The 27,577-nt window shown below is 38.9% G+C and overlaps 1 protein-coding gene across 1 annotated transcript in view; it reads right to left on the bottom strand.

Moving 5' to 3' along the window:
• Nucleotides 1-4,049: 4,049 nt before the first annotated feature.
• Nucleotides 4,050-27,577, bottom strand: part of LOC139152585 (protein crumbs-like) — an 82,712-nt gene continuing 59,184 nt past the window's right edge. The window contains exons 24-47 of the mRNA XM_070725818.1: nt 27,393-27,515; nt 26,719-26,886; nt 26,180-26,341; nt 25,778-25,900; nt 24,175-24,348; nt 21,940-22,104; nt 21,413-21,535; nt 21,031-21,198; nt 20,646-20,810; nt 19,223-19,345; nt 18,700-18,867; nt 18,134-18,298; nt 17,808-17,930; nt 17,282-17,449; nt 16,402-16,566; nt 15,857-15,979; nt 15,291-15,458; nt 13,069-13,233; nt 10,586-12,634; nt 8,548-10,251; nt 7,512-7,623; nt 6,635-6,789; nt 5,540-5,657; nt 4,050-5,379 (exon numbers count right to left, since the gene is read on the bottom strand). Coding sequence (XP_070581919.1) covers nt 5,244-5,379; nt 5,540-5,657; nt 6,635-6,789; nt 7,512-7,623; nt 8,548-10,251; nt 10,586-12,634; nt 13,069-13,233; nt 15,291-15,458; nt 15,857-15,979; nt 16,402-16,566; nt 17,282-17,449; nt 17,808-17,930; nt 18,134-18,298; nt 18,700-18,867; nt 19,223-19,345; nt 20,646-20,810; nt 21,031-21,198; nt 21,413-21,535; nt 21,940-22,104; nt 24,175-24,348; nt 25,778-25,900; nt 26,180-26,341; nt 26,719-26,886; nt 27,393-27,515 — 7,013 coding nt within the window. The 3' untranslated portion in view covers nt 4,050-5,243. The remainder of the gene's footprint in view (nt 5,380-5,539; nt 5,658-6,634; nt 6,790-7,511; nt 7,624-8,547; nt 10,252-10,585; nt 12,635-13,068; nt 13,234-15,290; nt 15,459-15,856; nt 15,980-16,401; nt 16,567-17,281; nt 17,450-17,807; nt 17,931-18,133; nt 18,299-18,699; nt 18,868-19,222; nt 19,346-20,645; nt 20,811-21,030; nt 21,199-21,412; nt 21,536-21,939; nt 22,105-24,174; nt 24,349-25,777; nt 25,901-26,179; nt 26,342-26,718; nt 26,887-27,392; nt 27,516-27,577) is intronic.

Genomic DNA, 27,577 nt, shown 5'->3' on the forward strand with positions numbered 1-27,577 from the left:
GTAAAAGATGTACGCGCAGAAAAAATAAACACGTATTGCGCCGTTCCGCTCACAGGTGTTCAACACTACCTGTTATTAGCAGTTTGTAAAGCAATATTCTTAAGGCAAGTTCTTTAAATTGATTCATCTTTAAAAGTATCGGTGAACTTTTTGGATTTATCGGTGTAGGCCAACTTGAGCTAATCCAACTATGGCCAGGCCAATTACTCCTGCCGAAGAGCACACAAAATGACGATCATGAGAGAGTAGGCAAATTGTGAATTCTGGCTAATTGTCATATGTAAAAAAACTGAGCACAGTGACCTATCAAAAATTTGTTTCAAAAGTACAAGACATATATGAATTAGATGCTACTCAAAATTAACAATACTGGAGTGGAAGGTTAAAATATTCCATCAGATAAATCTTTAAATCTCTGAAATTTTGGGTGTAATAATGGCAAATATTTTTTCATTTAGTCTTTACTATTCAAAGTTGTATTTTTGTATTATTTTATGACAAGAATGTGAAAATTTAGAAAATCAAGCATGGTGACCCCATCTTTTTTCTTTAATATTTGATTATATAGTCATATGCCAGAATTCAAAATTTCCCGATAATATTTCAAGTCTGGTCTTCCATGTTTTGCTCTCTGGCCTGATCTTGTGTGACAAGTATGTTTCACTGTCATGAGCGTCATTTGACCCAAACTCTTTCTTCAACTACCATGTACATCAGGGTCAGAGCTATCTCTGTCACTGCTCAGGTCAGCAGTGACAGTGACACTGCAGTAGCAGGGCAGTACCTGATAGTAACACTGCCCTTAGGGAGTAGGATTTGGCAATATTTTTTTTTCAGTTTATACAACTGCGTTCTTGTTCTACTCCCTACAGCATGTTGAACTGTCCTGTATTCAGCTTGCTATCACAGCCTTTGTATGTGTACCATGCATTTGTATCACTGACAACTGACTGTCAGTCTGGACTCTAATTAAATTATCACCTAATACATATTAATATATAAGGCTTTGTCGACAAACTGAAAATTGTGTTTGAGCATGCTGTAGGGAGACAGCAAGAAACTGTAGTTGATATATTGCATGGAAATATTGCAAAAATCATCAACAGTTGCAGCTTCGAATTCTGCCCTATTACTAGGCTCAAGTTTGGTTTTTTACAACAAATCACACGTTTAGATTTTTTCGAGATAAAAGTAATGAAATATGGCAAAATGGTTCTAGATTTTCAAAATTATTACTAACATTACAACATTTGGATGACATAAAAATGGTATTCATTTTTTATTGAAGTACCTACAAAAACTTGGAATTGGAAAATGTAAAACATAAAAGGGAACCAAAAACATTTTCAAGTTCCCCCTACAGGTACAGCAAAATTTTCAAGTCCCCCCACACCACCCCCAAAATTTTCGAACCCCCTGAATTCCCCCCACCCCCCCCCCCCCCATTTTTGTGAACGCAGCCTTAGTTCACTGTCATGGGGAGTACTTTGGTTATCCAGAATCCGCAAGGAAAGTTATATCTGAGTTTGTTTTCCGACATGCAGAAGTTCTTGTTTGACTTGAGATTAACAAGTGAAAGATACGTGATAAAAATCGTTTCATACTCCTACGGATATGTAAAGGGAGATAAGGAGGTAGTGTTAGAAAATGTTGTCCCTTCTGAAGGAAGCAGGGGCGGGTACTAGGCGTGTGGGGGCGTTTGGGATTATAGCTTTAAACAAGAATTGCTGCAGGTCGGGAAACTCAAACTCGGGCACTACTTACTTTACTTGCTATCTTCGTGAGTAACCAAAGCACGCCGCATTAGAGTTAATAGACCTCTGGAAAGCTTCAACTGACATTGGAAAAGGTATCAAAAGCCCCCCTCCCCCGCCCCCTCGAAAAATAAAAAGAAAAGAAAAAATGCGCGCATGGATATTTTTTATCTAGCATTAAATGTCTACTTTGACGTCGAAAACGTCGAAGGGCTTCACTGGACTGGGTAACCATGGAAACCGGTCAGTACATCATTCACCGGCCCGCTAACTCCCCGGATGTTTCCTATTCAAATCAATGCAAAGATTAGCACTCACATCGAGGCATGTAATAAATCGTTCACCGCCCCGCTAACACCCCGGATGTTCCTATTCAAATCAATGCACTGATTTGCACTCACATCGAGGCATGTAATAATGTCTAACGCTTTACAATCCCCACAACCTGCGACAAAATTTGATGTAAAAGTTGAAGAGTACCATTCTCCGTGCTGCTTGTCAGATACCACTACGTTTAATAACCTCGTACACAAGTTCATCAGGCTGATTTTCGTTTGTATGTAGATAAGTACAGTAAGTAAACCTTTACGCGTACATTGATATGGAAAGCAGTAAACCTTACGTCTGTATTCATATGATAATGAAGTCTATTCATTAAACTGTAAGGTTTACTAATTTCCATATCAATGAACCGTAATGGTTTACTTATTTGCATAAGAACAATTGGTGTTGCGATAATAAACGTACGGTGAGAACAGTGTGTCACATGACCGTGAGTGGTATAAGTAAACTAAGTCTGCAAAACAAGTTTATTTCTTTGCATTCTGTTGTTAAGGGTCGCTCTCGCGCTCCGGCGGCAGTTTGAGGTCGACGGCTGAAGTGCGCAAGCACTCGGCATGGTCTTCTCCTTCACAATTCGCAAACATAGGGCCAATGCCCCTGAAGCTACTATAGACATGGATACTAAATTAAGTATTTCCTGACTGTATGAAATTATCTCACTAAGGTCATCCTAGGGACTTGTAAACCAATGTCTGACCAGCAGTTTTGAAAGAACAAGCAACTCAACAGTTTACAGAGCTCTGCTGTGTTATGTAGAGAATAACCTTTTGTGACACATGTATTGATGAAGAAGTTAGATATCTTTGATTAACATTGTGAGTTCTGTTGAATAAGTTGAGACTGTACATACTCAGAGAAAGCACAGTAAAGATACAAATGTTTGAAACTTAAGAAGTTCAAGGTCATCAAAAGCATTATAAGGAATCTGTAACTTTCATTGCACTGTTTACACAGATTGCATAATTGCTATACATAGCACATGAGGAATCTTACAGCCCAGCTTTACCATAAAACCCCTATCACTTTGACCACTCTTTTAATAGACCACTCTATTTTTTTCCTCAAAACTTAATTTTATTTTATCCTTACCAAGTCAACCATAAATGGAAATTAGAACTTTCTCTATCTCTATCTCTATCTCTTTTGACTATTTTGAGCAATTTCTTTTAGATAACATACAGGGCACAATAAATGACGGTTCAGAATATGTCAAAGTTGGGATTCAGGAAAGTTGCCTTTACATGTTTTAATCATCCAAGATGGTAAGCATTTCACTATGAACTGTCAGAAAAAGTTGAACTTTCTGATAATTCTACACTAAAATTATTTTGGCTTTGATGATTTCCTAATTCAATTATTTAAAATCATATTAATTATTTTTTTCTGGGTGAATTGATAGGGTTTATACAGTACAAGAATTACATACAATGTAAGTCAAATTTTGACCAAAAATGACAAAAAAATTCCTTAAAAATACACATTTGCATATTTCATCACAATTTGAACAAATCTAAGTTGGGTTACCCCTAGGGACCTGTATACCAAATAACAAAGCTGTCTGACCAGCGGTTATGAAGAAGAAGATTTTTTACCAAAAACACCTTTTTTGGCATTAATTTGCCTATTTTCAACAAGATCAAAAAATTAAAAGATAGTTTCTCAAAATCATATTTTCATCTACACAACAAATATCAAATCAGTAACTACTGCGGTTCTCAAGATATTTGAGTGGACGGACGCCTCACAAACGGACATACATACATACATACATACATACAGACTGACGACGGACGCCGGACGGATACCCATCCCAATAGCTTCTATAGACTATAGTCTATAGTAGCTAAAAAACTAAAATTTAGCAGAAAATATATCGTTAACTATAAACAAGACATTACACAATGGATCTCCTTTGATATCTACCTATATATACTGTCAATGATCGTCCAAACCTTCCTATGAAAAGAGACTATATTGTGAATGATCGATCAGGTTGAAATATCGACAATGTACTTCATATATCTCCATTTACATTGTGAGCCGCATTATTAAATACTGATTCTGGCATGAATGTCTGTTGACATGAACGACTTACACAGTGTTAACGTTGGTTCTTTATTGCTCGTTTAGAGTTATCATGTTAATCAGTTTATTTGATAGAGAAGGCAAATTGAAAACTTGTCACATCCTCTCTAATATGAAATCTACAAAACAACTTGAAGGCAGTTGGAAATTTGAATGCGCTCAAATAAAAGCTCATCGTCAGGTTTACTCTTATTTGGTATGAAGGAAGCCACTGTTTATCTTGGCAAATATTAATTGCTGAAGCACAGGGTTTATTTGGCTAAAGAATGTAACTAACGAATCAAGGTTTACCATGTGCAAGGTCATCGCACAAATATACAATCATGCCTGACTTTAAATGTTGATATTACTACGTGAAAATAAGAAGGCGACTATACCAGTGAATTTTGTGACGTCATACCCTAAGATTATTACTGATAATGTATCCGATTATCCAGCATTGAGGTCAAAGATGTTTTCAACATCTACAAACTCACCGGCATCGCCAAAACTATAAAATAATAGCAATAATGTAACCCCCGGCCCATGATGGACTGCAGCAAACCTTGCTCTCTATAATGTACTCTGCTCCACCCCATACGTTATGTCGTGCAAAGTTTGCTTTTGACCGTTATGGGCCGGCAAGATGTACATTATTGCTTAAATATTAGCTGTAGGAATAAAATGTTGAGAAATTGCTTTGTATAGTAAATTCTGAAAAATGACCACACACAAATCTTTGTAAAAGAGGATAGTTCAAAATGTATCTTGTGTCGTATTTGGTCCAATATGCAATGTCTCGGAAGATTTTAGCAAATTTGTTGCTTGGAACTCAATGTTCTTATCAAATTATTTCCAAACAGCCAATCATGTGGAGAATAGCACTAGTATCAGACTCCTTGAGTTGCAATAATGACAACCCACAAATCAGGCATAGCCTTCCGAAACACTGCACACTGTAGTCGCATTTCTTTGAAAACTACTTGTTAACAGACAATCACATTGGGTTGTGTTTAAGTGGAATCGGTAATGGATTAAAAGAAAGAGTAAAGAAGGAATCAGGCCACTGAATCACTTGTGGCTTTATGACAGATTCGAGCTTGGTGGGTTCCATATCTTTGAACGCACCCCTCGTCTTCGCGATCTCAAATAAATTTGCAGATCTCCTCGCAAAGGTTCTCTTTCATCGCATTGTTTTCCACGAAATCCTGGTGGACACCTGGAAATTAAAAAAAATGTTTGAAAATCTCGGTCAACGCAATGAAGTTACATCGTGCGAGATTAAAGTTCTATTATCCGAACCTTTAATGCATCTTCCGCTTAGTAATTTAAGAAAGTTGACGATTGCGTTGTAAACTTAAATACGGTCGATAACTCACTCGCAGGTGCTATGAGGGTCGTTTTCTATGCCCTGTAGATAGCAGACACCTCCATTATGACAAAATGGCGCTTCTTCTTCGGGACAGAGTTTTCTGTCACAGTGCCTTCCACCGTAACCTTCAGAAAGTAGAAACAGTTTATATGATTAACGTTATTATTAAGTTCGCTTTACTTACTTAAACATAAATGTATGAAGTTTATTTAGTAGAGTGTTTATGACGACTGCGAAGAGTATAATCCGTCGAAAAAGATGCGATAGGGCATCGATAGTTTTATCAGACAAAGAAAAATTTGCAAGGGCCACAATGCTTTGGTAATCATCGACCAGTTTCCCGAGTTGAACCGACGTACAGTACAGATGATCACAAACAAGGAATACAGTAAGTACAAGTCCAGACCCCATGACTTCAAGTATCTGAGAGTTGCCAGTGGAATCTAAGAATCAGTTAATATTGGTCTCCAGGCCCTATTTATCTCTAAAAATTTTCTTCTCTAAAACTTACATCAAGTACACATTTTGACATAATTTAAAAATGTAAATCTATATCGTCATATCCTACATGTACCCATAAATACCACAAATAACCGACTAAATCATGTTGCCTTATACACTGATGTATAAATACCACCACCGGTTTTTTTACTTTATTTACGCTGAGTCAAATCGATATCTCAGCAAGTGAAAGGCAACGAACAAATTGCTTCTCGGCTTGACATAACAAAAAAATCTCAAAAAAACCGGGAAAAATGGGAAACCCTTGTCACACAAATGTTTTTGTTTAGTCCAGTACAAAGCTCAATCACTTAGCAAATCATATTCTTTGGAGATAACCGATTTAAGGTTCTTGTCGTTTTTCTTCGATCGATTTCTTGAGGTTTACATGCCCTTCCATTTCTTTATGAACTTTGAACTATAATTACGGCTGTGTCAACGGGACTCTGCAACTTCTACTTTTTCTACGTTCAATGTACATCATTTAGCTTCTTGGACAGATTGTGTGACTTAATTCTCTCTCTGTGTTAAAGGATTTTAAAACAAGTGCATGATAAATACCTGATATGTATGGTTCACACGGAATGGCATTATCACTTACCATCTGCACAGATACATATATATCCACTGGATGCGGGTTGGCAAGTTGCACTGTATGCACACGGACTACTGGCACAGTAGTTTGGTATCCGCACTGCGATACCTTCGTCCTCTTCTTTGTACTCACATTCTTTACCTGTGTAACCGTCAGCACACCTGGTGAAGAAACACATCATAAAGATATGGTATGAGAGCAAACTGGAGAAGTGAAGATTAAGCTCTTTGTTCCAACCAAACATCTCTTTTTGGCCATAAAATTACGCCCCGTTACGCAACGAAGTAGTATGCTTTCGGCACACGAAGGGGTCAAATGGTAATATTATAGATTGGATGTAGTTTTACCTTTCGGAGTGTCAAATTTCCGAGAACAATTTTGTAGCATATTTTTGTGTCCGTCAGGACTTTAAATGCTTTGTAATAACACTAGAGGTATCTTGTACCGTATCCTAGAAGAATGTCACAGATCGTGTTTGTTCACTGGTAAAACGAAATAATTCAACACTACTAACGTCGACGCAACGTTTCCTATGAGAAAACTAGTATCCAAATCGAGCCACCTAACATTGTTTGATTTGACATAACCTCAGAGACTGGATAGCAATATTCTAACAGTGGTGCTGCCAAAGTACGTTGATACACTGATGCAATGTGCCGTGCGTTTTTGAAAGTTGATAGGATTCGGCAAATTACAGAGAGCGTGCTCGCAGAAGTGCAACTAGCGCTAACCATTTCACAGTTGATAGCATTACGGAAATTACGGGAAGTTTAAACTGTTCTTCTCATCTCACGGATCTTACTTTTGGGGACTCTGAGGAGAAAGATCCGGGATCGTGGATAGGTCGCGATTCAGGAAATATATTAGACGACACCTGCCTTACCTACAAAAGACATGGCCAATTTCATCGTCAACAAAGCAGATGCCACCATTTAGACAGTATGTATTTTCATTTGCTGAACATTCATGAATGTGGCAGTTCTCGCCTTCATACCCTGTCGTGACGGGAAAAAAGATGCATACATTAATCAACCAACAGATGAATAAAGTATCATTTAAAAAAATATTGTCTATCTATTATCATATACAGTCCCTCAAACAACCTTGTATATCACGATCCGCCTTAAGGTATGTAGTATGCGCCTCTAAAGTAAACGGCTTCAACTTTTACTAAAACTTTCCTTAAGGAATCTTTCAACCATTCTTTTTCAAAATCAAGAATAAAAAATCGGGGTCACCGTGCAAATTTTGGCACTAGAGAAACAAATAACCAAATATTTACCAATATTTGAAATTAAAAATGGTCGCCATCCGTGTGTTAACTCTTTCGAGAAAATTACAATTTTCGAACTTCCGATAAACTAAGCAGATGAAAAGTTTTCTTTCAACAAGAGCTTTTAAAATGAACCTCCACAAGTGGTAGATCAGAAAAGAATTGCAAAAGTTTGAGAATCCCGATATCTGTCACCGAGGTGCGTTCTACCTTAAACTTTGCTCAACCTTATCTCAATGGAACTTCCAACCATTCTCTTCTCAAATCAAGGATAAAAATCAGGGATCACTATCCAAAATTTGGCACTGGAGGAACAAATTACCTTATTTTTACTGATATTTGATATTCAAAATGGCCACCATCTCTGCGTTAACTCAGTGGGTAAAAAACAAAATTTTTGATTTTCATAAAACTGAGACGGTGATATTTTTCTCAAAGAGTTTTAAAAGGAGCTCCAACAAGTCGTAGATCAGTGAAATATTGGAAACATTTTTGCCAGTCAAAATATCTATTCCCGAGGCGCATTGTAACGATCTGAGAGAGCAGCATAATATACAGCTCTAATACAATCTGATTTTGCCGCGTAAAACCTGTAAACGAACAAGTAAATTAATTTGAAGCTATTTCATTTAAATAATGTCCTTACCTTCCGGGCATACACATGCGTAGTCGTTAATTTCCTTGATACACGTACCACCATTCTTACAAGGACCATCGGCACAGTGATCGATAATGGCCTCACAGTGGGTTCCCGAGTAACCTTGCATACATCGACAAGAATATTTGTTGATGCCGTCCACACAGATTCCACAATGCTGACACGGGTTGGACTCACATTCATCGATGTTCTGATCACAGAATCGTCCTGTTAGTCCGGAGGGGCAGATGCAGACGAAATCATTGCTTTCCTCCACGCATTCGCCATCGAAAGCACACGGTTGGTCCCGACACGTGATGAGACTGTCACAATTGTATCCCGTGTAGTCTTTTGAACAGACGCACGTATAACCAGCGACTTGATCAACACATACACCGCCATTTAGACAAGTTTTGGCATTACATTCATTGTTATTTATTTCACAGCGCTTTCCCCTGAACCCTGGCCCACAATGACACCGATAACCATTCACTTTATCTATACACGACCCATAGAAACAAGGGCGTGAGAGACAGTCATCGATATCGATTTCACAAGTACGGCCAGTAAAACCAGGCAGACAATCGCACAGGAAACCGTATGGCAGTTGAGTGCAAGTTCCACCATTAACACAAGGAGATACAATACAATGATCTATGTACAATTCACAGTTTGCACCAGTATGACCAGTCGTGCACACGCATTTGTATCCGCTGATACCATCAACACAAATACCTCCATTCGCGCACGGTGCGCTTGCGCACTCATCTATGTTCAGCTCACACCAATCTCCATGGTAGCCAGGCAAACATTGACAAAAGTAGCCATTTTCTCGGTCGATGCAAGTTGCACCATGTCTGCAAGGCTGGGACACACATTCGTCAATGTTAATATCACAAGTCTTGCCGACAAAGCCTTGTGGACAATCACAAATAAAATTCCCTAGACCATCAATGCACTGCCCACCGTTTAGACAAGGGAAAGCCTCACAGTCGTTGACATTTGCCTCACAGAACCGACCATCAAAACCTTCTTTGCAAACACAAAGGAAAGAATCAAGTTTGTCCAAACATGCTGCACCATTTTGACAGGGACTGCTGGCACATTCGTTTATATTGGTTTCACAGTTTTTACCACCGTACCCAGGTAGACATCGACACCTATAATCATTAACCTGATCTTCGCAAATGCCATTATTGACGCAAGGACCAGACGCGCACTCATCGACTTCACGATCACATGTTTTACCGGCATATCCCGGAGTACAGTGACAGAAAAAATCATTGGGGCGATCCTCACAGAATCCGTCATTGACACAGGGTTGATCGGCACAATCATCAACATCATCCTCGCACCTCAGGCCAAGGTAACCAGGTGGACACACACAGTGAAACTGGGCGACAGCGTCAACGCACAGACCTCCATGGATGCAGGGATTACTGGCGCATTCATTTATGTTGATTTCGCAGTTTTGACCCGTGAAACCAGGTGCACATACACACCCGTAACCATACTGGCGACCTTCACAAGTTCCACCGTTTTGGCATGGCTCCGAAGCGCAGTCGTCGATGTAGTTTTCACAGTTTTGACCCTCATACCCTAGAGGGCATGCGCAGTGGTAGTCTGCTACTTGGTCTGTACAAGTTCCACCGTGTTGGCAAGGTTCACTTCCACACTCATCAAATTCTACACCACAGCGAGGTCCTATGTAACCTGAAAAATATAAACTCAGATTGTTAGAGAAAACGCATCAGCAAATAGTTTAAATTGATACAGTCGTCGGAACTGCTCTCAAAGGTCGTATGGGAACCATACGACCAATGTCAACATTGTATCCAAGGTACGATGGTGATTGATGAAAGTTAAAACATGCCGGTTATAATCTTCATCGTTGCAGATATGATGAAGAGGTGCATCTTGATATCGTGCACGAAATACATTGTATGTAAACAAGAAACTCGCACAGGCGCAGTTCCGACTACTGTTTCCCATTAAAATTCAAGCAGAGAATAACAGGATATAATTATAAGATAAACATCAGACATACCTGGGATGCATATGCACGTGAACTTGCTTACATCATCGAGGCAGGTTCCATGAATGCAAGGGTTGCTCGAACACTCATTTATGTTGATGTGGCAGTCCTTTCCAGTGAACCCTTCTGGGCAGGAACACGTGTAATCATTGACACTGTCCATACAGGTTCCGCCATTTCTACAAGGGTTCGGTTGACAGTTATCAAAATTACTGGAGCATGTCTTACCGACAAATCCAGGTCGACAGAGGCACGCAAAATCATTGATTGAATCGATACATGTACCGCCGTTCTGACACGGGTTTGGACTGCAATCATCGATGTTGGTTTCACAGTTGAGTCCAGTGAAACCTGGTCTGCATTCACAAGAGTAGAAGTTGACTCCATCTAAACACGTGCCACCACTTACACAAGGATTGCTGGCACAGTCATCGATGTTTGTCTCGCAGTCCCTGCCTTCAAATCCCAGCACACAAAGGCATTCATAGTCATCCACCAAATCTTCACAGGTCCCGTTGTTACGACACGGATATGAGGCACACTCATTAATATTAATCATACACAGTCTTCCAGTGTATCCAGGTAAACATATGCATTCAAAATTATTCACCATATCGCGACAGACCGCATTATTGTAGCAGGGGTTAGGTTTGCAGTCATCAATATCTACTTCACAATTATAACCAGAGAAACCTTCATCACAGACACAGCTGTAGGCATTGATAGCATCGACGCAAAGTCCGTCATTGAGACAGGGTGTACTGAAACACTCATCCAAGTCCTGTTGACAGTTCTTGCCGGTGTAGCCGGGCTGGCACAGACATGTATAGTCATTTATGAGATCCACACAGGTACTGTTGAAGCGACAGGGACTCAATGAGCAGTCGTCATTGTTAATAGAGCAAGTCTTGCCACTGAAACCAGGCGGGCATTCGCACGAAAATCCATGTACCAAGTCAATGCACCGACCACCATTTAAACATGGCTGGGACCAACAGTCGTCTTCATCAGTTTCACAGTGAAGACCGATGAAGCCACTTTGGCAAACACACACATACCTGTTGAGTTCATCAAGGCAGGTTCCGTTATTGAAACAAGGGTTACTTGAACACTCGTCGATATTGACGTCACAATTTCGACCAGTGAAACCAGTTATACACTCACATCGGTAACCGTTCAGTTCATCATAGCATGCGCCGAAACGACATGGCGAACTTTGGCATTCGTTGATGTTGATGTCACAATAACGACCAGTGAAACCTTCTTCACAACGACACTCAAACCCATTGATTAAATCTCGACACACGCCTCCATTTTGACATATGACAGTTTCGCATTCGTCCGTGTTGACGGCGCAGGTGTCACCTTTAAAGCCATCGGCACAAGAGCAAGTAAAGGCATTTACACCATCAATGCAGGCTCCCTTGTTCAAACATGGACTACTGGCACACTCATTAATATCAACATCGCAGTCTTTCCCAGCCCAACCGTCAACACAGACACACTGGTAGTCATTTACCAGATCAGTGCATGTCCCACCATTTTGACATGGTTTCTTGAATTCGCATTCATCAATGTCAAATTCACAATCCCTCCCTGCATATCCGGGCTCGCAGTCGCAGTAATACAAATCCTTCAAATCGATGCAAAGCCCGCCATTCAAGCAAGGATTTGGGTTACAGTCGTCGATATTCACCTCGCAGTGGCTACCAGTAAATCCCTTATCACAAATACAGGTGTATGTCAGTAGCTTGGCGACGCACGTTCCATCATTCTTACATGGATTTGCAGCACAGACATCAATTTCTGTTTCGCAATTCAATCCAGTAAAACCAGGTGCACAAGAACATATGTACTGGCCAATCAGGTCGAAGCACGAGCCATTATTCCTGCACGGATTGCTTTCACACTCGTTTATATCCAGCGTACAGTTCTTGTCACCCCAGCCAGTTTGACAGACACAGATGTAATCGTTTACCAAGTCATAGCACGATCCCCCGTTCTGACAAGGACCGAAGGCACATTCGTCAACATTTTCTGCGCAATTTGGTCCTGAATAACCTGTTGAGGTAAAGATGGAAATTTCTCAAGTTCAGGTCTAAAACATGAGGAGATTTTCCGACTACCTGGTCAAAGGTATACTGTCACCTCTTCCCATGTTGCCACAGTTACCATGAAAAGAGAAAATCTAACCAATCACAGATTTTAAGCGGGTGGCCGCTTTTTAAAAAACAGCGCCCTCACATGGGCATTATGTATACCAAGGAAGGCCCCTTTGACCATGAATGGGCATATTTAGATTGCAGGTGACTGTATACCTTTAATGGTTGGTCAAACGAATGTGTTACGTAACTGAAGAGAATGGAACCGGATAAAATGAACTGCCTGTCGGTGAAGTGTTGTGGCGGGAAAAGATCACAAACTTGTATTTTATTTCATGATTAAGTTAGTATTATACTTGATGAGAAGAAGCCAGGTCGGTAAATATCACAAACCTGGCATGCATTCACAGCTATATCCGTCAAGTAGATCATTGCAAAATCCGTCATTTTGGCAAGGTTTGCTCTCGCATTCGTCGGTTTCCATCTCACAGAAAATACCGTAAAATCCCGGAGCACAGGTGCAGACGACAGCATTTACCGCGTCTGTACAGGTAGCACCTGTCAGAAAAGGGGTAAAAAAAAAAGAAACTTCGTAATCGAATGATATGGAAACCTGCAGCTGGACAGAGTAACAAATGGTAAACCATACGGTGATTATGCCACAAAGAATAGTCAGTGGTTCTTGGAACCGCCGTATATTCTAACTACTGTAATCAAAGGGGATTCAATCTCCGATGATGACGATGATGATGATTAAATATTTAAAAATGAAGATAAATAAACATATATTTGGACTCAGTAAATTTGTTGTTATTGTTGTTGTTATTGTTGTTGTCGTTGTTGATACTATTTGCAGAAAAGAACAAAGTATGCGCTGCAAATTTCAACACAGCCTAACTATACATGTGCGTCGCAAATTCAATACAGCCTAACTATACATGTGCGTTGCAAATTCAATACAGCCTAACTATACATGTGCGTTGCTGCCTAACTATACATGTGCGTTGCAAATTCAATACAGCCTAACATTACCCAAGGGGTGTCACTTCATTGCCACACACTTTTTTTCGATCGCCAAAAATGCACCTAGCATGCATCGAAATCGGTAAAATTCGACGTAGGGTCAAAGCACATTAGTCCTTCTCAATAATACTCCAACATTTTTACCTCTTACCGATGAAAAGTCGAGAAATCAGCAAGTTTTTCAGCGTATCTGGACGTCTCTTACATTTCAGATTTAAAAGGCGCGGCAGTGTATTGAGTCACGTGGGCGCTTTTCAAATCGAACCAATAGCAGAGCTCGCCAAAATGCACCCAGCAAGCATCGAGAGCGGTAAATTCGATGTAGGGTCAGAGCCCGTACTGAACGATGGGCCCAGCGTGAAAACCCGGCAGTAACGTAAGTTTCTCACGTCTTTGGAAGACTATGGGTGACACTGTCTGCGTGCGTCTGCATACGAAATTCTGGTAACTTTAACAGTTCCAGTTCACCCCAGCAAGAGATCGTTCTTTCCAAAGATGTGAGAAACTTACGTTGCCTCCGGGTTTTCACGCTGGTCCATTCAGCTCTGCTATTGGTTCGATTTGAAAAGCGCCCACGTGACTCAATACACTGCCGCGCCTTTTAAATCTGAAATGTAAGAGACGTCCAGATACGCTGAAAAACTTGCTGATTTCTCGACTTTTCATCGGTAAGAGGTAAAAATGTTGGAGTATTATTGAGAAGGACTAATGTGCTTTGACCCTACGTCGAATTTTACCGATTTCGATGCATGCTAGGTGCATTTTTGGCGATCGAAAAAAAGTGTGTGGCAATGAAGTGACACCCCTTGGGTAATGTTAGGCTGTATTGAATTTGCAACGCACATGTATAGTTAGGCAGCAACGCACATGTATAGTTAGGCTGTATTGAATTTGCAACGCACATGTATAGTTAGGCTGTATTGAATTTGCGACGCACATGTATAGTTAGGCTGTGTTGAAATTTGCAGCGCATACTTTGTTCTTTTCTGCAAATAGTATCAACAACGACAACAACAATAACAACAACAATAACAACAAATTTACTGAGTCCAAATATATGTTTATTTATCTTCATTTTTAAATATTTAATCATCATCATCGTCATCATCGGAGATTGAATCCCCTATGCTGTAATGGGGAAATATATACTAAAAATGTTTTACTTGTAGTACATTTTTGTGGAGATTTTTACAGCTTTTTATTTTCTTTTGTAAGCATGTGGAAATGTTCAGAATTGTTTTTGTCAACACAGCCTGTACATATTGCTTCTATTATTGTGGTCAATTTGTTAAAATGTAGACTTCAAGTCGTCAGTAAAAATATAACTAGTTGGGGCGTATAATGTTTCCTAAAATTTACCTCTCAGCTGGCCTCTGTTAAATATGCCAAACAGTTCGAGGAACGTTAACTATACTAACTGTTATTCTTTTCTGGGCTTATCAATTGGAATTTGCTGTCCAGCAAGTTCAATAGAAAAAGACACAATTTGTGTGTGAAGGTAAATTGTATGGACAGAGCGCTGTGTGTGTGCATGGGAAATCTTAAAATTGCAAAACTGCGAAATAAATAAACAAATCAATTAATGACCTTACCGTTTAGACAGGGGCTTATCTTGCATTCATCAATGTTAAATTCACAGTTGACACCTTGAAAACCAGGTATACAGATGCATTCATATTTGTTGACGTCGTCCAAACAAGCACCGCCATTCTGACAAGGGTTTGAATTGCATTCAAAGATGTTTATCTCGCATAGACTACCTGTGCAATAAGAAGATACGAAATTGGAAGATATAGCTTAATCAGTCTACATCATTACAAATAAGAGGGCTAGCTGGCAAGCAGTCCACTTGTATGTGACACGTTTCTCATATTTCCTTCTGTGAAATCAATTTGAATATAATTTACGCATCTTCGTCGCCAGAGCCGTATATTTGTGTCATAAATTCAAATCCGTGATCAGAAATGTTACGCTTGCTTCTAAACTTAGGAAATATGCAAATTTTCATCAATCGAAGGGTAATACAATCACAGCATAGTGAAATAAGCCTGAATGATTGTACAGGATCACGGTACAGGATCATGGTACAGGATCATGGTACAGGATCATGGTATAGGATCATGGTATATGATCATTGCATGAAATGAAGGACGCCCACCTGCGAAACCAGCAAGACAAGCACATCTATAATGGTCAACTTCGTCAACACAGCTGCCGCCATTTTTGCAAGGATTGCTGACACATTCATTGAAGTCTACTTCACATCTGCTGCCGGCGTAACCTGATCAAAATGAAACGGAAATTGACGGGAAGGAAAATCAACAATCCACTCCGTCCAAAAAAGACAAGTTTTAGAACAAAAAACGCGCCATTGAAGGTATTTGACAATCGACAACATCGCCGTATATGGCCATGTATTAAAGTTTTCGATCCATGTATCTCTGCCCGCGAGAGAAACACATGTAGCACCTTTCGTTACCGCAAATGTAAAAATGTCCATTGAGTTACCCTTCAAAACTTTGACAAAATTTGATGAAAACAACCGTAATATCTCTTTCCAAACTCGAGCATGAGTATAATTTCGGATCTGATAATTTGTTTTTATCGGCTCGACTTATAAACTTTCAAACTTTTAAAAATTCATCAATCAAGCAATAATTTGAAAGGTGAGGTACTTTTTATTTTTATTTTCACGTGACCTACCTGACAGGCAATGACACTTGTATTCATCTATTCCATCAACACAAATGCCGCCATTTTCACAGGGGCTGCTTGCACACTCATCAATATCGAAGCTACATCGTTTACCATGAAATCCAGGCGGACAATTACAGTTAACATCATTGATCAAGTCAACGCAAGTGCCATCTGTAAAGGTCAATAATGCAACGTTATGAAAATATTATTTTACTTTGCAAAACAAAATCAATTGCTGAGGTACCTAAATATGGTAATTGTTACCATACCTTGAAAGCTGATGTTAAACTCTCTTTGAACAGATGCAAAATTTCAAATATCGGTGATTTGTAAATTAGTTGAATGTAGTATACTTATCCATCATCCATTCATCCATCCATCCATCCATCGGTTATCTATCAATCAATATATCAATCAATCAATCAATCAATCTATCAATCAATCTATCAATCAATCAATCAATCAATCTATCTATTAATCTATCTATCTATCTGTCTATCTATCTATCTATCCGTCTATCTCTATCTATCTATCTCTATCTATCTATCTATCTATCTATCTATCTCTATCTATCTATCTATCTTTCTATCTATTCATCAATGTACCTCCCTACCTATCCGATCCACCTGTCAGTTTGTCTATGCCTTCGTCTGTCTGTCTGCTTGCATGTATGTCCGTCTGTCTGTCTTTCTGTCTGTCTGTCTGTCTGTCTGTCTGACTGTCTGTCTGACTGTCTGTCTGTCTGTCTGTCTGTCGAGTTCTTCTCTGTTATATTGAAGGCACAGATAATTCGATGGTTTCCACTCCTGACAATTTCGTTTGCTCATTTAGGCCCCGCAACATTAAGCTGCGAAGTGCAATGAATTTACGTTGCTAGGATACTCACTATTGTGACAAGGTTGTGAGGCACATTCATCGATGTCGATTTCGCAATGAATACCACTATATCCAGGTGCACATGAACATTCATAGCCATCGATGACGTCATTACACTGTCCTCCATTTTGACATGGTGATGATGCACACTCGTCAACATTGATATCACATGTAGGACCTAAACGCAAGAGAGTACATTACTATTAGTGTCATTACTTTTTGCTATTTATCTGTAAAGAACAGAAAGAAATTAAAGTTATCATGCAATCGATTTGCCTAGTAATAATCCTTTGTATACAAATTTTATTAATATATTATCGATATCCCATATAATCGTAAAGTTCTTAACCTGCTATTGATATTTAGATGAATTGGGACTGACTAATAATACGCCAACAGTGGACAAATCATTCCCTGAGGGGCTCGGTTGTTTAACAAATCTTGGTGAGAGACTGCAATATAAAAGACGAATGTTTTCATAAGGAAGCTTCTTAAGGCGTCTTGAAGACGACTAACAACAATACCTATACCCTTACCCTCAAATCCATTTTCGCATTTGCATATATAACCATTAAAACGATCTTCACACGTTCCACCATTTTGACAAGGGTTGCTATGGCATTCGTCCACGTCTAGTTCGCAATGTTTGCCTTCATAACCTGTTCAATTAAGAAGAAATTGTATTAGCAAGGCGTGATCTATATGGAAAGAACATTGGACATTTGAACAAGAGATATATTGCTTTCAGAAATTTTAAATATAAAATTTACGTCGGTTCACCGGGAACATTTCGATACTAGATACATCGCTGGCAGTAAAATTAAAAAATAAAAATAAAAATAAAAAACTAAAGCCCGCTCACCGGAATCGCAGATACAAGAATAAGCATTCGTCTCGTCAACGCAGGTGGCGCCATTTTGACAAGGAAAACTAGCGCATTCATCGATGTCGATTTCACAGAATGTTCCATTAAAACCATTCGCACATATGCAAACCACTGCATTTATGCCGTCGATACAGGTAGCGCCTTTGAGGAAAGAGAAGGGATTGAAAATTAAGAAGTCAGAGGTCAATCAAGTCGAACTTGAAACTAAAAACATTTGCGCACATTCTGCACGGCGAAATGCACTTCAGTATACGCAGTAAAATCATTGATAGGTCCTGTCGTTTTTAAAGTACAATCGATTAAAACGAAGAGAAGAGATAAATTGATAGTTTAGTTTTACTTACTTCCCATCGGAATGTAAAGGACACATATAGACGTTAAATATAGCATATCATTTTAGGGTCAGCCCCATGTTGATTTATCTCACAATTCATAAAGATCGGTCAACAATGTGAATCTGTTGCCTTTCATCTTTCTAATAGTTTTTTTGCGTTAAAGTCGATGTATTGTGATTCTAAAGATTACATGATCAGTGCATTTACCGTTTTTGCAAGGTTCTGATTCACAGTCGTCTACATCGAGTTCGCAGTTAACGCCACCATATCCCATGATGCACTGGCATTTATATCCGTTGATACCATCGATACACTGGCCGCCATTTTGACAAGGGGCTGATTGACATTCGTCAATGTTTGTTTGACAGTGGCCATCTGAAAAGAAAGGTTTCAGGTACATTTGCTCACTTCTCTGCCATTCGGCTGCATGAAATTTTTAATATTCGATGATCACATGATCGTTGGAACGCAGACCAGCCAGTATTTTTAAATTTTTTCGGCTCCGAGTCGTTTAAAATGTATATGTATGTGACTTCCTAGACATCGATATAACTTCATCAAATGAATCAGTTGTAATCGTGTTTGGAGTCGATGTTTGACTTGGAGACTACTAAGGAAATAGGTTATATGTGCATGAATATCTATGTGTCGTATCAAAATTAGCTACGAGAAACACGTCATGCTAACGTCACCGGGTCGGCCGAAATCACTGTTTGAGGAGGGATCTCACCTCGCCATCCACTCGCACAAATGCAGGTATAATTGTGGATGCCATCGATACACGTAGCACCATTTAAACACGGGTCACTTGCACATTCATTTATGTTGATCTTGCAATTCTTTCCAGCAAATCCTGCAATATTAAATGTTTACAGTGTTAGAAATGACCAATTTAACATTCATAACATATTCTGTGATCTAAATGATGGTTTTGTGTTGAAACTCAGTAAAAGACAATATTTGTTACGATATTGACATGTCACGTTTTACCTGGTGGACATCTACGGCGGTATTTGTTCACCAAACAATAGTATACACCTCCCGTGGCACATTAACATAAGCTGTACATTATACCAGGTGGACATTTTAAACCACAGATGTTTGCCGAATCATAGCTTATTAACTCCGGTAGGACACTCATCAGGCACAACTATGGATATTTTTGCAACAACAGCGATTACAAAACCTTTATGCGGAAGTAATTGATATGCAAAACTTCTTAAATGATAACATATCGAATTTGCTGTAATGACAATCAGGCAAAGTACATGTATTTCTACTGGCACAAACTGTATACCACTCTTGTACTAGTATGAGGCTGAGTTCATACAGTCTGTTCATAAATCGGGGATGTAACAGCCGTTACAATTGCCAATTGCTTTATTAACATTCATAGACGTATTGATGATCGAAGAAGTTCAAACTATCCTTGTATATCCAATTATCTCCACCACATTTCCCAAGATGCCTTGGAAATAACTAAACACCTCAACGCGTGGACTTGGCATCATACCTATACATACTTTTCAAAATCAGACAAAATACACTGTATACAAAGCTGTACGATAAAAGGGACGATTTTGAAATCATAAACTTTCCCTTTTTGTCAAGAAATATACCACCTGCTCCATCTTATGGCGTGTACATTTCACAACTCCTTAGATATGTTAGAGCTTGTTACTCATATGAAGAATTTCAGGTGAGACACAGTCTATTAGTACAAAAGCTAGTTAGGCAAAGATTCTCAGAAAGTAGATTAGGTAGATAATTTAAGAAGTTCTAAGGTAGATATGGAAATGTTGTCATGAAATATGAAACGCCTGTTTCTAAATTATGAGTGAGATCATTCCTGACTTTAACTCACGATGGCAAGTTGGTACCGGTGGTTTTACACAAAATTTGTCATGTTTAGATCAATGTTTATGAGTGTAGCATGCTATTCGGGTACGAGGAGCCATCGCGGACACCTGATAATAACAATTAAACAGTGGTTCAAGATGGCCCTATTGTTAAATTTCTGTTTGTTTCTTGGACCAGGTTAATACTTATTGAACAATACCGATATTGCACATGTTTTGATATCTAACACAGTTACTGTCATGGTTGTTCGATAAACCATGGGACATGAACATTAGCGGTTATCCATACATTACCTGGCGCACATTGACAGCGGTAGTTGTTGACCAGATCATAGCAGATACCTCCATTGGCACAGGGAAAACTGACGCATTCATTGATATTGACCTCACAGTAATCTCCAGTATATCCAACCACACACGAACATTCAACACCACTTGCAAGGTCGCTGCATGTTCCACCTGGCGAATGAGTTAAGAAATGTTATATGGAGACTCAGTCACTGAGTTGTAGGCCAAAGAAGTTTCTTTTTTTTCTCAAGAAATATAAATTTCATAAAAATTTATGATACAGCGTTGTCCTTCCTATATTCATACTTTTCCCGAGCATACGTGTTCTGAAAGACGATTTGTCCTAAGGACTAAAGCAATGCTGTTGTTCGAATGATTAATGGTTCATTACCATGGAAACATGGATTCGGGTCACATTCATTTATGTTGATTTGACAATTGGTTCCATTGTAGCCTTCTTGACATGCGCAGTGATAGCCACCCACGAAATCTACACACGATCCTCCATTTTGACAGGGCCCGGATAAACATTCGTCGATATTGACTTCACAGTGAATACCTAAATAAAAAGAATACGAAAATATATTAATTTATGATAACATCATTGAAAATTATTAGAGACAGTAATCGAATGGACATTGTGAAACTAACTTTGCTTTCCAAATCTTCAGATTAGTTGAGGTGAAGATTCGATCCTGAATGGCTACTCTGGACATTTAGAACGAACCGTGGACAATCCAAAGAAGATGGAATACCTCTGAATTACTACTCACCATGACTCCCAAGTCGACAATCGCAACGATATCCATTGATTCCATCCACACAATTTCCTCCATTCAAACATGGCTGACTTAAACATTCATCGACGTTGAGTTCGCAGTGCACGCCACTGAAGCCTTCGAAAGATAAGTATAAACTTTTACAGACTGACGAATGACATTGAATTTTCAAAGGATGAAACTGGGTTGTACTTATTGTGGACCACCGTAATCAAAGTCAAAGATACATACATCATACATTCAAACATAATTTGTCTGCATTACATGACTTTTCTTCGTCCGGACAATTTATCAATAGACAAAGTGGAATCAAATATGAAATGATGAAAGAACCGATCCCTCATACGTTCAAGTTAAATATGCCCGAGGGCTCAAAAACACGAGCATACATAATTATTATCGCAAACGGTGCACAGCTACAACGCTGTTCATTGCCCGAGAAATGTTTGTATTTATTTTGTTTATGTGTTACATTAAAAATTGTATATAGCACGATAAAGTCAATATTAACAAAGATATACCTATCTGACAGATGCATGCGTAACTAGCGGTCAAATCAATACAGGAACCGCCATTTGAACAAGGACCTGACGAACATTCATTAACATTTACTTCGCAAAAGTCACCAGTGTAACCTTCCCTGCAAGTACAGATGACGTCATTTAACGAATCTGTACAAGTTCCACCTGCAAGAGAATAACTCATCTTAGGAAGTTAATTTGCTAATGTGCATGGCAGAATAGAATAACTCATCTTAGGAAGTATGCTAATGTGCAAGGCAGAATAGAATAACTCATCTTAGGAAGTATGCTAATGTGCATGGCAGAATAGAATAACTCATCGTAGGAAGTATGCTAATGTGCATGGCAGAATAGAATAATTCATCTTAGGAAGTATGCTAATATGCATGGCAGAATAGAATAACTCATCTTAGGAAGTATGCTAATGTGCAAGGCAGAATAGAATAACTCATCTTAGGAAGTATGCTAATGTGCATGGCAGAATAGAATAACTCATCTTAGGAAGTATGCTAATGTGCAAGGCAGAATAGAATAACTCATCTTAGGAAGTATGCTAATGTGCATGGCAGAATAACTCATCTTAGGAAGTTTGCTAATGTGCATGGCAGAATAGAATAACTCATCTTAGGAAGTTTGCTAATATGCAAGGCAGAATAGAATAACTCATCTTAGGAAGTTTGCTAATATGCATGGCAGAATAGAATAACTCATCTTAGGAAGTATGCTAATGTGCATGGCAGAATAGAATAACTCATCTTAGGAAGTATGCTAATGTGCAAGGCAGAATAGAATAACTCATCTTAGGAAGTATGCTAATGTGCAAGGCAGAATAGAATAACTCATCTTAGGAAGTATGCTAATGTGCATGGCAGAATAACTCATCTTAGGAAGTATGCTAATGTGCATGGCAGAATAACTCATCTTAGGAAGTTTGCTAATGTGCATGGCAGAATAGAATAACTCATCTTAGGAAGTATGCTAATGTGCAAGGCAGAATAGAATAACTCATCTTAGGAAGTATGCTAATATGCAAGGCAGAATAGAATAACTCATCTTAGGAAGTATGCTAATGTGCAAGGCAGAATAGAATAACTCATCTTAGGAAGTATGCTAATGTGCATGGCAGAATAACTCATCTTAGGAAGTTTGCTAATGTGCATGGCAGAATAGAATAACTCATCTTAGGAAGTTTGCTAATATGCAAGGCAGAATAGAATAACTCATCTTAGGAAGTTTGCTAATATGCATGGCAGAATAGAATAACTCATCTTAGGAAGTATGCTAATGTGCATGGCAGAATAGAATAACTCATCTTAGGAAGTATGCTAATGTGCAAGGCAGAATAGAATAACTCATCTTAGGAAGTATGCTAATGTGCAAGGCAGAATAGAATAACTCATCTTAGGAAGTATGCTAATGTGCATGGCAGAATAACTCATCTTAGGAAGTTTGCTAATGTGCATGGCAGAATAACTCATCTTAGGAAGTTTGCTAATGTGCATGGCAGAATAGAATAACTCATCTTAGGAAGTTTGCTAATGTGCATGGCAGAATAGAATAACTCATCTTAGGAAGTATGCTAATATGCAAGGCAGAATAGAATAACTCATCTTAGGAAGTTTGCTAATGTGCAAGGCAGAATAGAATAATTTATCTTAGGAAGTTTGCTAATGGGCAAGGCAGAATAGAATAACTCATCTTAGGAAGTATGCTAATGTGCAAGGCAGAATAGGATAATTTATCTTAGGAAGTATGCTAATGTGCAAGGCAGAATAGAATAACTCATCTTAGGAAGTATGCTAATGGGCAAGGCAGAATAGAATAATTTATCTTAGGAAGTATGCTAATGTGCAAGGCAGAATAGAATAACTCATCTTAGGAAGTATGCTAATATGCAAGGCAGAATAGAATAACTCATCTTAGGAAGTATGCTAATATGCATGGCAGAATAGAATAACTCATCTTAGGAAGTATGCTAATGTGCATGGCAGAATAGAATATTTCCTTCAAATACAAACAATTTGTTTTCATTTCGTTCTTCCAAGACTGTCTACACCCATTGCGTGATTTTTATTACAAGGGGTTTTCCATTATTCACACGTGGGTGGTCTACAGTTAGTATGTACATGAACTTTGAACTCTGATAAATTGTTTTGATCACATAATACCATAATATCGTAAGGTTATTTAATAATTTGAAAATCGTCTCAAAGATTGGGAGATCCAATTACTCACCATGATCGCAAGGAGAATCCCAAAGCTGGCATTCATCAACATCGATTTCACAGTGAATGCCATCAAATCCTGGCTGGCATTGACAGTCGTATCTCAATACTCCATCCAAACACGTGGCATTATTTTGACATGGGTTCGACAGACATTCTTCAATGTTTTCACTACAGTCATTTCCTGTACGGCGACAACGATAAAAATGTCAGCCACTGCAAGCTTAACTGTCCGATATACGTCACATCGCAATACTTAACTGTAATTGTGTAGGTCATTTAAATGTACCATGAACGTCGTACACGGGTTATATTCAGTATATTGATCGATGGTACTAGAGTACATTGTCCCTCCACAAGCGATTGGGAAACACAGTGTATTCTATTGTAAAGCGAGAGTTTTGGCACTGGGAAGAGGTCTTATTGAGTGTTACCGGTGATGTAAATACCTTTTGTGGACCATCACATTATACACTGCATTATACGTTATGTCCAATTCGCGACTCTACTTGACCGAACATGTCAATTACAACTACAAAGTGACGTCCCAATAGCCGTTCGAAAGATATTGGAATACACTGACAGAGTCCTTACCATTCGTAACAATAAACTTGACAATTATATTTAAGGTAGTATGCACCTCGGGGATAGAGAGTCGGGTTCTCAAAATTTCAAAATTCTTTTCTTGGGGGCTCATTTTAAAGCTCTTGGCGTAAAAATAAGTCCACCGTCTTAGATTTTCGAAAATCCAAAATTTTACTTTTTCTCTTTAGAGTTAACCGTGACACAGGGATGGCAGCCATTTTGAATTTCAAATATCAGTAAATAATTGGTAATTTGTTTCTCTTGCACTATACAATTTGCACGGTTACCCCGAATTTTATTGTCGATTTTGAAAGAGAATAGTCGAGAGATTCCTTGAGGAAAGTTTGAAAGAAAGTTTAAGTCCTTCACTTTCGAGGCGCATACTGCCTTTAGGAAGTTTACGCCTCGAAATTAATATTGACTTAAACTTTTCGGTAAGGGAAACTTTAACCCGTTCCCCTTCGAAATATCGAATAAATTGCAGAGGTCGTCGTTCTGAATCTTGTTCAACATAAGCAATTATCGACACTTGAAATTCAAAATGATGCTGTGCCTGTGTTAGGTTAATGGCGAAAAATTAAATCTAGATCATCATCATTATCATCACCACGTGTACCAACGTATGTATGTATGTATGTATGTATGTATGTATGTATGTATGTATGTATGTATGTATGTATGTATGTATTTCATGTATGGTATGTATGTATGTATGTATGTATGTATGTATGTATGTATGTATATATGTATGTATGTATGTATGTATGTATGTCCGTATGTCCGTATGTCTGTCTGTCTGTTATGCATGGATATATGTATGCATGGATGCTCGCGGGCAGAAAGGCAGGCATTGAGATGTTTTCTGACATATTGTATTATATCTTACTTTGATGGATCGACTATAACATGAATAACTATGTGATGTGTATCGGTCATTGTGTGCATTAAAGTTGAAACGTTTTTATCCCATTTGTTGAAAATTATGGCTAAGCAGTTCACATACCGACACAGAGTGACAGCAAACTGACCTGAAAATCCCGGAACACACTGACAGGAGTAGCCATTAGTTTGGTCAAAGCAGGTACCTCCATTCTGACAGGGATCGCTGTCACATTCGTCTATCTCGTGTTCACAGTGTTTACCCTTGTAGCCTTGGAGGACAAAAAAATTTGGATCACTTATGTGAAAGGCGAAAAAAGAATAGTTTGTTAGTATAGGTTTACGTCTCAAAGTCCCTGGTGAAATGTTGTTTGATATACAGAAGTCAATCTGTAAAATCGATTGTGAGAGGCGCGGCCAAAGAGCGTTGTCAAAGCACAGTCCCTCCACCCACGTGGAGGGACTGTGGTCAAACATACCATCTGTCAAAGTGTGAACGCTAGATTTATTATAATAATCACTGTGTTGTGGAATCTGAAAGGCAAACTTACCCGGCAGACATTCGCAAGCGTAGCTTTCCTTGTACCTGTAACATTGAGCACCATTCTTACACGGGTCACCGTAACAGACATCTTTCAGTTCACAGAAGTCGCCACTAAAACCAGGTCGGCATCGACATACAACTGAATTGACAGCGTCTTCACATACCGATTCTGTACGAAAGAAAACGTAATAAAAAGACGGTTTGGGAGAAACTTTGGTGTATAAGGCCATGATTTGGCAAACATCGTTCAAAAAGTGTTGATGTACATTTGCGTAGAGCGAATATACAAGAAGTAATCAAAGAACTTTGTGACCGGATGAAGATATCGATCAAGTATACGTAAAGATATCAGGAATTTAAACTTTATCAACGCATGCCAAGGAGCTGCTGAGCGTTGCGTATCGACCTGTTCAACTTAATGAATCCCAACCGTCAAAGAAAGGTTTGGATTTACTGCAAGCGTTGCGGGTCATGTGACTTGGTATACAGCGCTGCGGTACCTTGTCGCATTGGTCACCTAAAACAATATCAGTACCGCAAGCTCACCATGTCTGCAAGGATGTGATGAACATTCATCGATGTAAATCTCACAGTCAGGTCCGGCAAAACCCGGTAGACAGTCGCAGTCGTAACGGTTGTGTCCATCTCGACATGTTCCGCCATTTTGACAGGGGCTTGAACTGCATTCATCCAGGTTAATTTCGCAGTGGATTCCTAAATCAAACAAAAATGTTTTAAATGTATTATAATTTCAATATAGAATACAAGTAGCATATGTCTACTAATCGCCTGTCAGATTTATAACTCCGGGGAAATGTCCATCCATCCTGAAGATAGGTGTCTGCAAAGTCCGTGTACCTGTACAGGTTTATGGTGTCATTTTTTAAAGTGACAAAACATAGATGAATATCACATGATAATTCACGTGAGATTTGTCAAAATGTAAAAAATATTAGTCGATTGAACAAATAAATCACAGTATTTTAATTCTGTAAAGTTTGCATTAGCTCCGTGAAATCACGAACTGCTTCTGAATGAAGGACTAAGGATAAACAGAGTTAGCAAGAAAAATTACATTTTTTGGAAGTTCGAGTAAGTATATATCTTTAATTTATAGAACTCAAAAAACACACCTGTCGTTATCAGCAGAATGGGCGAGATATATTCAAAGTGTGTCTTGTTCTCGAAACATGGCAATGTGAACGAAAGAAGCTACTTACCGTCAAAACCAGGGGCACATATACATGTATATTCGTTGAGTTGATCGAAACACCGTCCACGATTCAGACATGGACTACTTTGACATTCATTAATGTCCGCTTCACATCGTCTGCCAGTGTAACCTAAAGTTACAAATACGCCAATGAAATAGTTTAAGTCACTGTTAAAATGAACAATTGCCTTC

This window comes from Ptychodera flava, chromosome 16, assembly GCF_041260155.1.
Source record: "Ptychodera flava strain L36383 chromosome 16, AS_Pfla_20210202, whole genome shotgun sequence".
Lineage (NCBI taxonomy): Eukaryota > Metazoa > Hemichordata > Enteropneusta > Ptychoderidae > Ptychodera > Ptychodera flava.